Source organism: Lissotriton helveticus, chromosome 2_1, assembly GCF_964261635.1.
Source record: "Lissotriton helveticus chromosome 2_1, aLisHel1.1, whole genome shotgun sequence".
Classification (NCBI taxonomy): domain Eukaryota; kingdom Metazoa; phylum Chordata; class Amphibia; order Caudata; family Salamandridae; genus Lissotriton; species Lissotriton helveticus.
The window spans coordinates 452,368,660-452,385,026 of NC_136059.1; the positions used below are offsets into that span (position 1 = coordinate 452,368,660).

Genomic DNA, 16,367 nt, shown 5'->3' on the forward strand with positions numbered 1-16,367 from the left:
GCCTCATCCTCTTCCAGTGCCTCTCTTCCAAGAGTGAAGGCAGTTGTGATGGCCATGTTAGCTTTCAGGATCTTGGTTTTTCCCCTGTGGATGTTGAGGCCAAGTTGTGCTCATGCGGCTGTCACATTGTCTGTTCTTTTGTATACTCCGGGCAGTTTTTTCTTATTTGATCTCCCATACATATACTGTTAGTGCAAACTATCACAATAAGTTCCATCCACAAAATATTTACTATTCCTTCCTTTTCAAATGAAAATAGGCTGGATTTTAAACCCCGACTCCCTAGCTCTAAACGATATTAGCCAATGTCTCATTTGGGCTGTTAACTGTTACCGCGTTTTCCCGCTGTGCGCTGGAATTTGAAAAATGGCTTGTTTATGACAAAGCCAGCTCGTCATCCGCGTAGCACAGGTAACGCCCATGACGAGCTGGCTTTGTTATTAGCGCGGAAGGAGTTAAACTCCAGATCTGCTGTGAAACATTTGGTAAATATTCAAAGAACATTCTTAGAACTCAGAATACTTTATATTACAGAGACATTTATTTATTTTTATTTGAAAGGTTTTATATAGCGCAAACATGACCCATCAGGGCACAAGAGCGCTGTACAAAAAAGAATGCAAGATAAACATTAGAAGGTATAAATATTAAACAAGTAGGTAATCAGGCCAGCAGAATGCGATAAAAAGAACAACCCAGGTCATAAAATGTATAAAGTAGCACAAATTGCATCGTTGAATGATGAAGTCAATGCTGTAAATAAGAAATAAAAGTGTGTTTGAGTGGCTTCAAGTTTAATGTTGCAGGTAGCTATTCAGGAGCAACCCTCTGACATGGTGGTCAGACCATTGTTCATTGCTTATGGATAATTTCGGACCCTCGACAGATAATTGTAAAAAACAGTCAGAGCAAGAGGGAAAAGTTGGGAGTGATCTTTCGTGAAAGCCATCTGCTGAGCTCTTTTGCTAACTCACAATTTAATGAAGCAGAAGCTCATTCTTTCTGGAAATTTAACACCATGAATCTATGAATTGCTTTGATTTATTGGCCACACAATCTAATGTGTGCTTTCTTCAATTGCACGATTTAATAATCCATCTTTTCAAACTATACAAGCTAGTTCTCACTGACTCTGATATTTGGCAGAATATTGTTTGACCAATATGCATCACTTAGCTTATCACAGGGGTAAAGAGTCCCTTCCACAGTTCACAGCATAACTTTAACCTCATCTTAAACTTTGCACAAAGTAAAATAGCAGAAAGGCAAATCCCTATTTGGATGGTTTGATCACGTTTTCATATCTTTTGATCTCGAAAGAGGTTGCTCAGAAAACATTTGAGAACCCCTTGAGAACCTAATAAAATTCAGGCTCACTTATAAAGGGAAACTGAGCCCAAGCAAATCGCTGAACAGACTCCAGCCTTGCTGAAATGACTGCTGATCCTGCTGAGCATTTTAACCAGCCTAACTCTGATATTACTTCAGCTTCTACAGCACTGCTTAATTCAAATCAGTTAATGTAAAACATAAATTCCAAAACTGACGCTGACTCCAGCAACTCCGAATTCAAATTATTAGAATCATAGGACTCCGTCAACAACCCTTAGTGTTGTGTCTATAACACATTGCGCTCCACTGCTATTTAAGTCATATTGGAAGTCTAGGTAATGCAGCACTAAGTGTCACATGACTGCTCTGATTAGGAGTGCTTCACAGAGGTAGAATCTGAATTCGAAAGGAGTGGCTCTGAAGGTGTGCACAAAGCACCATAATCTCCTGTATGTGAGCGTAATATGTGGCTGAGGTCTTTCTCCACAAGGAATAAATCTGTCTGGGCACATCTACACCCCTTGTGTTACAGTTCACCATTAGTGATGTCCAAAGGTGCATGTGTTGGATTACAAGAGTATCCTTCAAATGACTACATTTATGGAAGCAGAGTATTTATTTCTTGTCACTATATTTATGGAAATTGGCTTGCCTTAATCATTAAATGAAAGTGAAGTGAACAGGTTAAAGCCCATCACCTGGACCCAGGACTTTCTCCATTTGGATAATCCGGAACGACAGTGACAACCTCAGTTATTTTAGATTCTATTCTTGGTCTATATATTTACTGTTTCACAATGTCCAGTATTATGATTCCTTTCTCCTTTTGTGTTCAGCTTGGGAACAGAATGGAGCATCTGGTAGCTCATATTATCAGCTTATGTGACTGTGTTAGAAAGTGATGACCGTACACCCCAAGGGTAACTAACACAATTGCTATAAGTTCTACTCTAGATGACGAGATAGGTGAATCTACAAGAACTACATCAAAGAACTTCAGGGCCAAATACTAATAAAAAAAGAATTAGTCGTCTTCAAAAAATAAGACAGGTGTGTTCTATTCTTCCATTAAAGGACATTTTTGATATAGCTACGGGCATAGAACAGACAAATATGTTTGTGTTACAAATAAGCGGTGAAACATTGAGGTCAATGCCTTAGTAACAAAGAGAACAAAGAAAAGTCAATGAAAATGAATAAAGGGAACTATCATTTTGATATGAAAAATTGCATGATCCATTACAGATGTGGCATTGAGAGTCACATATTAAATTCAAAAGGTTGTCTAGCAGTTGACAGATTTTGCACTCATCGTAGGGGGCGCAAGAAAATATTCTGAAGTTAAATCTCAATGTTATCTTGAGTGCTGGTGTTAAAAAGAAATGCAAAGAGTTATCCTAATTGATGGGAAAGACGTTGAGGTCATGGTTGAATGGTGTGCATGGTTTGTCATCTTAGGAGCTGCACTAGTCCAGGAATGATGGGAGAAAAATAAATTGTTACTCACAGGCAGCTGTATGGGTATGAAATTAATATCCTTGGTTATTTTTGGGCTCCTATGAACTTTAAAGGACAAAGATTCAAAGGGAATATCTATGTGGCGGAAAAAAAAGATTTTACTCTGGGTTGGCCACGCAAGCAGGAGTTGGGAATTAGACTAGATCGTAGGGCTGTACAATAGAGTCAGCAAAAACCCTGCCAGGGCATATATCACGGTCCCCTAAAGGATCCTTCTTTTTGGATAAGTGGTGACAAAAGTATGTATCAGAGCCAAGTACACATCACAGAGTTTTCATTTTACTTTTTTTTGTGTTTATTTATTATTTTATCTGGATATTTTCAAATGACATGGGTTACATTTATGTAGTATTTGAGTCTATACATACATGTAATGATGTAGCCGAGGCAGATGAGGTAGAGTTGAGAAGTAGGTTTATTTAACCATAGATAGAGTTACAGGAAGTATTATGCTGGAACAAGCAGCCCCAACAGGAGCAGCCTCCTAGCCACTCAGCCCATACTCCGACTGCCAACCCTCATTCCAGTCACAGAAGCATTCCATCCATGTCAATCACACTCACATTCTAACCTGGAACACTCACACTGGCTGAGTAGCTAGATGCATAGAAGTGCAGCAATATAAATACTAAACCCAGAATACTACACATCCTCTCCCTCTCGAAATGGAAAACAAAAAGAACCTGAGAGCGAAGAAGAAAACTATTCAAAATCAAGGTATACAGTAGCAATATTTGAAAACTATCCACAATCAAAATTTACAGTAGTAATATTTATCCGTGAACCCAGGGATGAGAAGGACTTCACACCACGAGAGGGTAAACAGACAAAAGCCAGGAAAGAAGGAAGAAGGAGTCAGTAAATACTAATACTAACACTGACACCATCCTCCTCCTTCAATACTGAAGAAAAAGAAAATTGAAAATTGAAATATGAGAGACGAACTCACAAATAACAAGAGAGTAAGACCTAACATGAAGAAAACGTCTTCACGAAGGTAGACAGTGGCAAATAAAAGCCACTCCTCAAGAGAGGAATTAAGAAAACATGGGGTTAACCCATAAGCGAAGGTGTAACGAGGGACAAACCCAAGAAAACACACGCAGCACGGAAAGGTGCAGCACAATGTGGCAAAACAATTCCACTCCTCATATGAGGAACATAGAAAATATGGGGCTACCCATGAATGAAGGTGTAACAGAGGAAATACCTCATAAAACACACACAGCACAAGATAGTGCAACACAATGTGGCAAACCAATTCCACACCTCATAAGAGGAACACTGAAAATATGGGGCTACCCATGAATGAAAGTATTAAAAGGACAAACCCTAAAACACCCGCGGCACGAACAGGTGCAGCACAATGTGGCAAAATTTCCACTCCTCATGAGAGGAACTGAGAAAATATGGGGTTACCCATAACCAAAAAGAAGAAGGTGTAACAAGGGACAGGACCCATGCACACATGCGGCACGAATAGGTGCAGCACAATGTGTCAAACCAACACATAGGTAAGAAGTGAAGCACAACCAGCTTACACAAGACATAGATAAAAATGTGATGCACAGGGCGTCTTACACACTGGACACTAAAGAGAGATTCGCACAGTGCGACATGCACGCAATAACGTACAACAAGGTGTCCAACACAGGTCGAGAAGGTATAAAGTCCTAAACAAAGACTTAAACCCTATAACCCAGACATAAGGGTTAACATATGGTAAAACCATGAGGGGAAATAGGATCACAACCTAAACCCATCCCATCCTCGTCGCCAAGAATAATGTAGTATTTGAGTCTATACATACATGTAATGATGTAGCCGAGGCAGATGAGGTAGAGTTGAGAAGTAGGTTTATTTAACCATAGATAGAGTTACAGGAAGTATTATGCTGGAACAAGCAGCCCCACCAGGAGTAGCCTCCTAGCCACTCAGCCCATACTCCAACTGCCAACCCTCATTCCAGTCACAGAAGCATTCCATCCATGTCAATCACACTCACATTCTAACCTGGAACACTCACACTGGCTGAGTAGCTAGATGCAGAGAAGTGCAGCAATATAAATACTAAACCCAGAATACTACAATTTAGATCCCCATAATTTATTTAATAAGAAAAAGGAGACAGGTCTCTCATAGTACATATATCAAAAAACCTACACATTACATATACTTCCCACACACACAGACTGGAATCACACTCACTTTCAAACTAATAAAATCAATTAATTCCACATACATCTTTTCATAACACTCATACTAGTGCATCCGGGCCTGCAGAAAAGATCAAATATATCTGCATGGACAAAGGTAAAACTGTGGAGGCAAGATAGGTTGGAAAGAGTTGTTAACAATAGCCTGGTTTCTGCCATCCACAGGAACAACGCCAACGCGCGTTTCGGTGTAGGGCCTATTCAGGCCACACCTTCATCAGGGCGGTGATGTACCATGGGGTGGGGGCTCACAAACAAGTCGAGGTATCTGAAGGGGGTATAAAGCTACGATGAACGACACGCACTTCACATAGGTAGGTTTCAAGGTTTTGCTTATCTGGAGCGTAATTTTCTTTCATGCGCCCAGGGAAGCATTCAATGATTATAGATGGGGGTTCTAATATCTCCAGCCGGAGCTTCCACTTGGCTTAGTCAGAGAAAGATTTACACAGTATGAGATTTTCTATGGGTTTGCGGATCCAGCAAGTGCAGTTTCCCCAAGATATACATTTCTCTCAGACACAGCTGGTGGCGAACATAGGGTAGAGGGCAGTCTCCTAAGATTAACAGGCCGTTCACCAGGATTGGCAGACTACGTTCGCCGTTGCCGATGATATAGGATGAAGGCGGTCGAGAAACCTTCTGGGGGCGTTTAGAGCATGCTCTGGACACATCCCCTAAGTGCTGGAACTCCGTACGGACCGCACGGCGGCATTCACTGCTCAGGGAAGCTGGCTGATCCACTTGTGTATATTGTGGACACTGTTGCAGATACCGGAAAAAAGGGAGGGAGAAATCACCGATTTTGCATATGTGTAAGAACTGATAGTGAAATTGAAAGATGTTTTCACTGACTAGGAACGCATACCAATGTTGAATGGCATATAATATTGAAAGATGGAGCAATACCAGTAAATCATCAGATGAGGAACGTTCCACTGTCTTATCAGGGAAAACTCAAGCTTTGGGAATTCTGCTACAAAGATATCATAGAACCAATTGAGGTTTCTCCCTGGGTTACTCTAGTAATTGTGTTCCCCAAATGCTCAGGCAAGTTTTGTCTTTGTATTGACCGTTGCAGTCTAAATAATGCTATTTGGCTAGACCCTCATCCACTCCTTATGATGCATTTCAAACCTGGCGGGGGTAACAAAATTCTCAAACCCAAGACCTGGAGTTTCAAGCTGTATTGGTGGAACGAACTAAAAACCTAAAAGCTTTCATGGCACCTGAAGACATGCTTCAGAATAAGCAGATGCCTTTTGACGTCACAAATACTGCACCATTTTTCCAAAGCATCATCAAAGAAACATTAGAGGGAGTGTATGACACCATCACCTTTTATGATGACATACTTGTATTTGGGAATTATCAAACAAAGCATGATAAGAATCTTGGAAAGGTGCTGCATGCATTATCTAAGAAAGGGTTTACCTTAAAAAAAATGTACATTTAGTAATGAGAGAATCAAATACTTGGGGCACACTCTCTTGAAAAACCGAACAATTGTCACATGAAGGCAACTGTAGAGGCTCTGGATCCCACATTAAAAGGACAGTTGATGCCTTTCTTAGGACTTGCAAAGTTCTACGCAAAGTCTGTTGAAGATTATTCCTTTAAAGTCCAACCTCTGAAGTCATTACTTAATAAGGACCCCAAATAAAAATTGGGAGCTAAGCAATAGAAATCACCACAATCTCTCAAAGAACATGTGATACATTCACTGTTTGAAACCTGTTGTAGCCAAAAATGTATGGTTTCTGATGATGTCAGTATTTGTGGTCTTGAAGAGGTTTTGTTTCAAGGTAAAGAGCTGAATGAGTAGATGGTAGCCAAAAGTACCAAGACCATGCGTCAATCAGAAAAGAGCTTCTTCCACACACTTGAGCAGCTGAGCATTACCCTGCGTTTCTTTGGAGGATGAAATGTATCCTCCATACTGATCCTAAATGCTAGAAAACAAGCTTTCACAAGATGTAAGTAGGGTCTTCACGGCCAGGTTGGCTAGATTACCAGCTAAACTACGGACTTGTCAATGTAAAAATATATTATTAAGAAAAACAAATCTGCACACTGATTGTATGCCCTGTTTACCAATTTTAACTTGAAATAAGCAGCCGAAAGAGCGATATTAGGATACAGAGTTTATACTGCTTATGATGTGGGTTTGACAGGAACCGTTTTAATGGGAGGGACCATAACAGAAATAAGTTTAAATCAGGCTTTGCAGAAGGACTACAATTTAGAGATGGTTAGATAGTATATATTTTTTCTGGATCACTGGAAGAATGGAAACTGCAGAGAGGAAACAAGTTTTTTGCCAAGGTTCAAGGTAAAATAGCAAGGGAAACAGTATTAAAATAGGAGTGGATAAATATGTTTCACATTATTGCAGGAGGAAGAAGAACCTAAACCAAGTTCATGAAAGACATCTATTGATGTGTAGTACAAAAATAAAAATCTGTGAATATTTCTGGTGGACACAAATGGATGCTGAGTTAGACAGGTGGGTTAAACAGAATAAGCTTTACAACAGAAGTGATACATCTGTTGAGCTATGCTGAGGCATGTATCATCAATCCCATGGCTGTAAATAGTCCACATGGTCCTTGGCAGAAATTAGGCATATATACCATGGTGCCATGCCATCTTCCTACTAGAAAATTGTTTTTGCTATTGTCTTAATTTATTGCTGTACCAAGTGGTAAAAATTGAGGATTGTTGAAAATGTGTTAGCCAATCAGGTGATCAACTATTTGGAAGACTATGTCTGTAGGGAACGATTACCTGAGTGTATTGTGTCAGATAGTGGAGCTCAATTTCTAAGTGCTTACTTCTCAGAGTATCTCACTAGATGTAGCATACAACACAAAGAATAGCAGTTCCTTATCTTGAAGCATTGGGCAGGTGAAATGCTTCAAGCAAGCTGTTAAAGAAATGATCCAACTAGTGGTCAGTGGGTTAATCAACTGGATTAACACATTATAGGCCACACTCTTACCCTATAGAACCGCACCTAATTCAGTTGAGGGTCACGACCAAGAATCAATTCTTATTCCGTGGTGCTTGAAAGAGAAGGTTAAGATTTCAAAGGCTCCCAAGGCTTCGAGAGAGGCAAGCTATGAGAGTGTAAAACAGATAGTTGCAGAGTGTAAGAGGAAAATCAGGAATTTTTGTTGAACAAGAAAGGAGGTAAAGTGTCCTCCAGGATTCCACTGTAGTGAGATGGTCTGCATCAGTTTATCAGGCAAACAATAGAAGTTTCATGCAGAGGTTCTGCATATAGTTTTCAAGGTTATGGTGGCACTATATGGAACTTGAATAGGATTTTATCTTTCTGCAGAGAGGTGGTAGTCAATTATGGGCTGCATGTATCAAGCATTTTTGTGTTAGTAAATGGGCCAAATCTAAAAATCGGCCTGTCTGCGAATGCAAAAAAGGCTTTCCACATGTACAACCCCTATTTTACGAATTGGTAACCAGTTACCAAATTACGAAATGGGTTTGCGATTTGGTATGTGGAAGAGGCATGTTTACGGCGTTCCTTCCAAATACCAAATCGTAACAGTATGTATGAATATTTCGTTACGTGAATGCAGTCGTAAAACAATCACATTTTACCACCAACTTCAAGTCGGTGGTAACCCATTCACAAACGGAACATTTTTTAAGAGGAGACAGTGGTCTCACGGACTACTGCCTGCTCTTAAAAAATGAAAAGTGAACTATTCTTTTTTTTCCAAAACAAAACAAGGTTTCTTCTAGATTATTATTTCAGCAAATGAGAGGCATGTTATAGGATGGAAGGTGCCAAATTCAGCTGGATTTAGTGAAGGATACTTTGGGCAAAGGTAGTATCTGTTTGGTTTTGAAGCCATCTCAGAAGGTGTCCAGTATAAGCGAGGCAGTGACAATGTGGAGAAGAGGCGTGAGGGCTATACCTTTCATAGACTTGATGATGGGAGCAGGGAGCATGTCAACTTAGTAGGAGGTGGCTTTGAGTGAGTTCTTAAAGTTGGAGATGCATCTGTGAGAGATAAGGTCGATCTGATTTTGTTGATTTCTTTTCCACGAAGAAGAGTCTGACAGTGTTGCATCTTTTGGCTGATGCTGGGATAGTGGGTTCTAGGATGGGATCGGCCCACTGTTTGATTACCTTAAAGGGGCTATGTTTATGCTTACTGCTGCACTGATGGTGGTTTTGTAGGTGGATTTAGCTGTGGTGATAATGGAATAACAGTTGGAGCGGAGAGCTTTCTGAAGGGTAAAGTCTTGGCAATTTGAGCTTCTCTACTTCTCCTGTCTTTGTACTGCATGCTTGTTTTGTTAAGTTGTTGGGTGTAGCAGGGGGCTGACAACTTAGGCTTAGAGGTGTGAGTTTTCAGAGGTTTATAGTTTCTATATAATTCTTCAGAGTTGTGTTGTAGATGTTGAGGTGAGTGTTGAAGTCTGTGTTGGGCTGGAAATGCCTGGATAGGTTAATTAATTAATTTTTGGAGTTCCTCTAAATGGGCGTATTTGATGGAGTAAAAGTTAACTTCAGTTTATGGTTTATACTTGAACAGTGGCAGGTAGGGCACTTCCAAAGCCTGCTTCTGGTTGCTCCATGTAATCTGCCGGATTCTTTGTAATACATTTGTTGTTAAACTTGACAGAGAGGAAACCGTTTTTAAATATGACAGTACACCCTTTAGAAATAGACGAACAAGCAATACCAGAGTCAATTAAGAAAATGTAATCACTTAGGTGAACTTCCAAGACAGCATTTCACATGAATTACTGTAGACTTAAATGTCTCTGACCTCGCCTCATGCCTTTCTATAGGGAATTGAAAAGTCCCAGCCCTTTATGGACTGACTGTCCAATTTCTTTAGAAAGAAATGTCATTCTCTCAGAGATATTATTACTGTTGTAACCATCCCAAATTATTCCAGTAAATCAGGACCTGTAATTAAACTTGGCAAGAAATTGCTTCCTAATTTGAATAATTCAAGTCTGCTGTAATCTAGCCTTTCTTTACACCTTTGGCTCTGTTAGGCTACAGAGCAAGACTGACAAACAATATACAGACAAACGGACTGACCCACATCTGGAAAAGCTTTTCATGAGCTACCTAGGCCAGGCATGGTGACTCAGAGAGGCTGCAATCAAAGTAAAATTGCTGGATCCAAATCGTCACTGCATTGAACTTGAACAAGTCAATGTATAAGGTAGGTACATACCTGGCTGGGTTTCTTTTCTGGGACCTCCTTCTCTTTCTTGGTTTTGGCAATCCGAGGCTGTTTTAATTGTACAGGGGGCTGTGCAGGTGGCTCAAATTTTGCTCGATTTCGCTTTTCTTCCTCGCCAAGCTGTTGACTAAATCCATCAGGTAATGCATCTAAAAAGAAAAAGAATGTAGGTCAGATCAAACATAATCTCGCTTTGTGGTTTGAAAGCAGAACTGTATATAGTATGAAGGGTTGGTATTATGTATCGATACCTATGCATAAGTGGAACATAAGGGTCAAATGTAAAATTGAGCAGATGAGAAGATCTTTATTCTAATGGACTGTTTTCAAATTCCCAAGCTACCAGAGTGCCTAAGCAAAAGGCATGCGTATATCTAACACGTCATAGCACCTACAGCTGTAGCCCTTCTGCTGTCTACAAGGAACACAAAGGCATTCATTTTCTTACCATTGTGAACCAACCATGAAATAAAGCCAGTCCTTCCAGTCTTGCATTTAAAGTAGTTACTGTGTTAACTTCACATTCCACCCCAAAGCTGTTAAGTACCTTTCCTTCCAGTTTTTAGAAGGTTCAATACACTGTGAAAATCATCTTCTCATCCACTGTGCCATAGACTTTAATGATCTATCAACGTATGTATATTCAGGTGCACTGAGAGGGCAGCTTCCAGATGACAACGGGAAACTGCACATCACAACCAAGTATGATGAGACTTAACAAGGACATAAAATGAGTGGAATATCGTGTCTAAAAACAGAGATATACAGCTGGCAAATCTAAGACACGGCCACACTTCAGGTCATTAGGTTCACTCAATTAAATCTGAACTTTGTCATAACATTGCAGTTTATCATAGAAAAGAGGTGGGGACATTGCCTTACAAGAAGGACAATATAAGAGGAAATAATTATATGCTCCTTGGTTAATACCAAATCCTCTAGTCAATAATACATGTGATGCATGTGACATGCCATTGGAGGAGAATTTGGATATGGAATTTATCATAAAAGTCCGGCTTTCAGATGACCTGTGCATCAATCATAATGTCACTCTGCTATGCTAGACAATGATAACATTTAACATCATTAAGGGCTGTTGCCATGGGCCTTAATGAATCTGTAAGACAATTTAATGAATATAAGACTGATAATCATTTGATCAAAAGATATAAGTTAGCCCTGTATAAATTTCAATCATCGCTCTCGGACACACATTTTTATGTTCATTTGAAGTTCATCCTTAATTTATCATGGTATACACAAACTATTAGGCGATATCATTAGTGAATTAATGAGTCAAAGCAACTGTCTGGCTATCCTGAGAGATTATTATATGTGGGTGGCCTAATCTGAATGACCAAAGTTATTCATATCTAGTATTGGGGCATTACATTTCAGCTCACAGTTGTCTGGACTCATGAATGAGATCATATGTTGGGCATTGTCTTTTGCATTCAATTCCATTACAGTTGAAGGAACCAAAGCAGTTGCATGGGATGATCAACACGCAATGCCTATTTCACTAACTCTACCCTTGGTTAATAAAGGTGCTCATGGGATACCATCTATACAAATGGTGTTCCCTTTGAAAAATTTATCTCAACAAGTTGTTACAAATCTCCTTCAGGATTCCAAACTGAACCGCCTTCATAATATTGCTAGCAAAATGTCTTAATGTAACAAATTAACATGTAATAATTGGTTGGCTACAACTTTTGCCACTTTCACCTTCCTTTACCAATAATGCTATACTCTTGTCTCTGATTTTCTCCTTTGGGGTTTCTTTGGCCAGGGTTCAGAAACGCCAATCAGAATGTACATGGAAACAGCACTATAGTATTGCAAAAGAAAGCTAGTTTTAAAATGTACTAAACTGTGGAAGCCATTCACCAAGAGAAACCCTCAGAATGTAAATCCAGGACTCACCCCAGGTGTATTCTTGGACAAAGCCAGGTACAGGCTCAAAAGACAACTTTAAAAGAAGTCTTGGTACATGGGAAATCAGAGAGCCCTCAGCAAAGGCTCATTAGCCTTCAGAACTCCAATTGGGAGCCTGCCTGTTGTCCGTCATCGCAGGACAGTATAAATCAAGGAACCCTGAAAAAAGGCCCTAGGGTATTAATTGCCCATTACCCTTCCAGTGTGTCCTTTCGAGTAAATGTACTGATGATTTGCTATATATCTTCTGAGTACTGCTGTGTATTGTATGAGACCTTGAGCACATTTAATAAAAAGATTCCACAAACAAAGGCCCTAGGGTAAGACACTGGCACTGAACACAATAGGACACACTGATTCCAAAGATTACAAATAGGCAAGGATTGCAAGGGTTAGGCCTCATGGGATTATCGACTACAAGAATCTTCAACAAAAAAGAAAGTACCATCATGAAAAAGGTCTCAGACACTAAGCATGCAAGAGGTAGGCATACAGATCTAAGCACAAGTGCACACAGGGACTGGGGTTCTGGAGGTCAGCAGTTTTAGTGAGGGATAAGAGAAGGGGTGGTATGTATGGGTGGTGGGGATCGTGCACATGAGCCTCTTAAAAATTATTTTTGTGCTGGGCAAAAATGATCTTGATAACGATGCATGCTAGTTTTGACATTCCACAGGTCAGAATAATGTACAAAACATGCTTCTGTTTTGCTGCAATGCACACAACATTTTAATGCTTTTGAACACAGTTGTGCATTTTGGTTCTTAATGCCTGACATTACAGTACAATGTCAATAATTACCCAATATCTGACTATATCAGAATATACGGAATACTATCCACCAAATTTGGACAACTGTTCTGTAAGTAAAAACTGATGAATCAGGAATGGGTTAGGTGTAGAGTGACCAGGGTTTGGCAGTGTCCAGTTTGGATACCGCTAATGTGATCCATGTGTTTGCATACCCCAAAAATACCTGAGGTAATTAAGACAGAAACAAATATCAACTAACATCTACACCAGTAGATTCTCTATAGTTTGGTTTCTAACATGTAGGATTCCCAAAAAGCACCATTCTTTCTGAGGCTTTGTCAAGGATAGGATAGGATTCATATTTATAAAGTGCACTAATGCACAACGGCGTCTTGGCGCAAATGTAAGTGAGGAAAAGTTGTGTAGATGGCGAACTATGCCTGAGGAAACAGCAGTCTTTAAGATCTTCCTGAAAGTTTGATGCCTAGGCTGCAGTTGCAGAGTAGATGGCAGCTTGTTCCATAATTTAGCTGCCCGGTGGGAGAATGCTTTTCCACCCCATCTTGCTCTCCGAATTTTATTTACTTGCATAAGGCAGGCATTGCTAGATCTAAGCATCTAAGTCAAGGTTCAAGTAGCTCGACTTTCTTTCCAACTTTAATTGTGATTTATCTCCAAGATCTACTAATACAGAATATATCCCATATCTGCACCAAAAGTCAGTATGCCAACCTAAACAATGTTCACCAACCAGTCACTGTTTCTCGCTAATAATGGCCATTTGTATAGTACACCTCATTTAGCTGTTGTATACATTTTAATACTGCAAGCTTAATTTGGGTGCATGTAGTTTTATCACAGAGCCAACAGTGCAGCGAAGAAAACACCACTGTCTCACCAGAAGCAGGCGCTCCACTGTATATTGCCTTTTCTGCCACAGAGAAGTGTCTTCCCTCTTCCGACACACCTCCAATCAGCACTAAAGTCACCTTGAGGACTAAAATCCATTGGCAGTTGGCACACATCTCCATCTCCTATGAGATGACTTCCCCCATGACTCACATTATTCCACGCATTCATCTACTTTGATGGCCCGAATTGAGTACTGGAACTGTACCACCACAGGCCATGGTACATTTCCAGTGCCCATAATGGAAATGTGAATGGCTTAAGGGAAAACATCAGGGTTTTTTGTGCAAGATCAACAAGATATCCTGCAGGTAAATAGGGGCAGATATATTATCTTATATTGGGTGGTTAGTCTCCTCAGTATATGACAGTCTCACCACAGCCAATGGTTAACCACATGACAGAAATACCGTTATTAGCCATTGTGTTCCCATTCACTGTTAATAGAGCAAGGAAACCCACAGAATAGGATTCCCTCAATTTTTTGGTCAAGGTCGTGTTCCCTTCTACAATTAAAGTTGGCCCAAGGGTGATGTGACTTGCCAAGCGCCAGAGCAGCTATATCTCTTCAGAGATCCGGTGAAGAGCCTTATCAAGGGTGAGGAGGGAAGGTGGGAGGAAGTTGCTCCCAGAACCCTTGTCAGACGCCGCACACCAGAGGTAAGCCCAAGGGCAGGTCTGCTAGAAGATGGAATCGGCTGGAAAGCTGCGCTGGGATCTGGAGACGCCAGCGGCCTGGCGCAGACCAGCCTTGAGCATCACAGATGAGAAGAGTGGCAGCCAGTGCAATGATCACAGGAGGAGGCAAAGGACTGCAAAAGCCATCTTGTGTTTCTTGGAGTGCCCTGGTCCAGTGACAAACAAGAATAGGAGAGGGTAGTGCAGAAGAGCAGAAGGAGTGTGAGGACCTGGAGGCCAGGGGAGCTATTGAATCATTGACTGAAAAGACTACAGCACTGGTAGAGAGTCCTGGAGAGCAATCGGAAAAAAATGGGAAAAGAAAAAAATACCATAGCCAGAAATAAGAACGAGGAGAGTGGAGAAAACAAAAGGATACATGACGATCTTTCTCACAACAAGGTGTCACCATAGGCCTGAGGAGAAAGAGACCGCGCCAGAGAAAAGGAGCACACTGAACGATCCAGAGGGAACAACTCCCTCAAGCAGGTAGCCCTGGGTGAACGGGAAGAAATGAGTATAGATAAAAAAAGATACCCCGACTGAGGATACCCTTTCTATGCTGGACAAGAGTGTAGGGAGGACAGAGAACGAAGTGCAGGGAGCGGCACGGCAAAGTTCACAGTTAAAACCCACTTTTGTGGAGTTGAAAGAGTAAATGAGTAACCCCGCCAAGAGAGAATTGGTGCTGCAGGAAGCCAGAAACAAGAGGGAAGCCAAACTGCGTGGAAGTAATGTCCCAGACTTCCCTAATTACTGTAGGAAACACAATGCAACAGGAGCCATCGGCAGTGCAACGAATAAGACCTTATCAGATTGAATATTGGGCCATCCCCTTGGCAGCACACAAACCCCACAGTTGAATGTAATGGTAAGTGGCATTGCTTTCACACAAGCACAAGCTTTTTCAGAGACTTGTTGAGGTGAAGCCAGGGCTCATACGGAGGATGACTATAAGTCTTCACCGTCCATTTGCCTCATTACCCCATGGGAGTTATTTGGGTAAAGGTTACAGGCATGAAGGAGCTGTTCCTGCTTTAGCTTTAATGGCATCCCCAAAAACGCAGTTACATTTTCTGGGGACTGAGGTTTGTACTCCAAAATTACACAAGAGATTTTAAACCTAGTGGTGATTCCAACTTACCTTCCTTCACTCCCCCCTACTCTCCACACCAACCTTTCCTTACTTGGACTTGCTCTTGGGGGGGAAGAAGAGTAAATAAGTCAGGTCTAGGACCATGTGATGTCTTCTTAATTCTATTGGGAACTTATACGTTTGTATACACAAATCTGTAAGATGCAATGTGTTACCCGAATAAAGTGTTTAAATCCTAAATTTGGCTCCAAGGTCTAATCTCAATGTAAAAAACATGTGACCGGTTGTAAGGAAGTTGGACCAGAAACGTTTTGCATCTTTGCCATGCATGCAGCCTGCCACATTCTGATTGAGTCAGTAAAGTAATTGCTCCATTTTCATTATTCTTTGCCCGTTTTAGGTCGAGCCTGGGCAGCGCATGCGCTGTTCTGCGAGGAATGCTGTATTCAGTATATGGGCTTTAAACACGCCCAGCGCTGTTGGTTTGTTGGTTGGCCTGCCTTTCAAAATTCCTTTATTCTGGTTGGCCAATAGTGTCCATCTGTCCCGCCTTTAGGTGCTTGGTTCCCTCCCAGTGGAAATCATTGATTGTTTTTTTTTTTGGTTGGCCAGCTCTTCTGCACCCCTTCCCTCCAGTCATTGCTGCAGTCACTTAATCTCCCCAGTGCCGTCCCCACACCACCACCTCCCATTGTA

The 16,367-nt window shown here is 40.9% G+C and overlaps 1 protein-coding gene across 1 annotated transcript in view; it reads right to left on the reverse strand.

Moving 5' to 3' along the window:
• The window catches only part of DHX29 (DExH-box helicase 29), a 980,951-nt gene that overhangs the window by 722,077 nt on the left and 242,507 nt on the right, over positions 1-16,367 (reverse strand). The window contains exon 5 of the mRNA XM_078675085.1: positions 10,289-10,446. Coding sequence (XP_078531211.1) covers positions 10,289-10,446 — 158 coding nt within the window. The remainder of the gene's footprint in view (positions 1-10,288; positions 10,447-16,367) is intronic.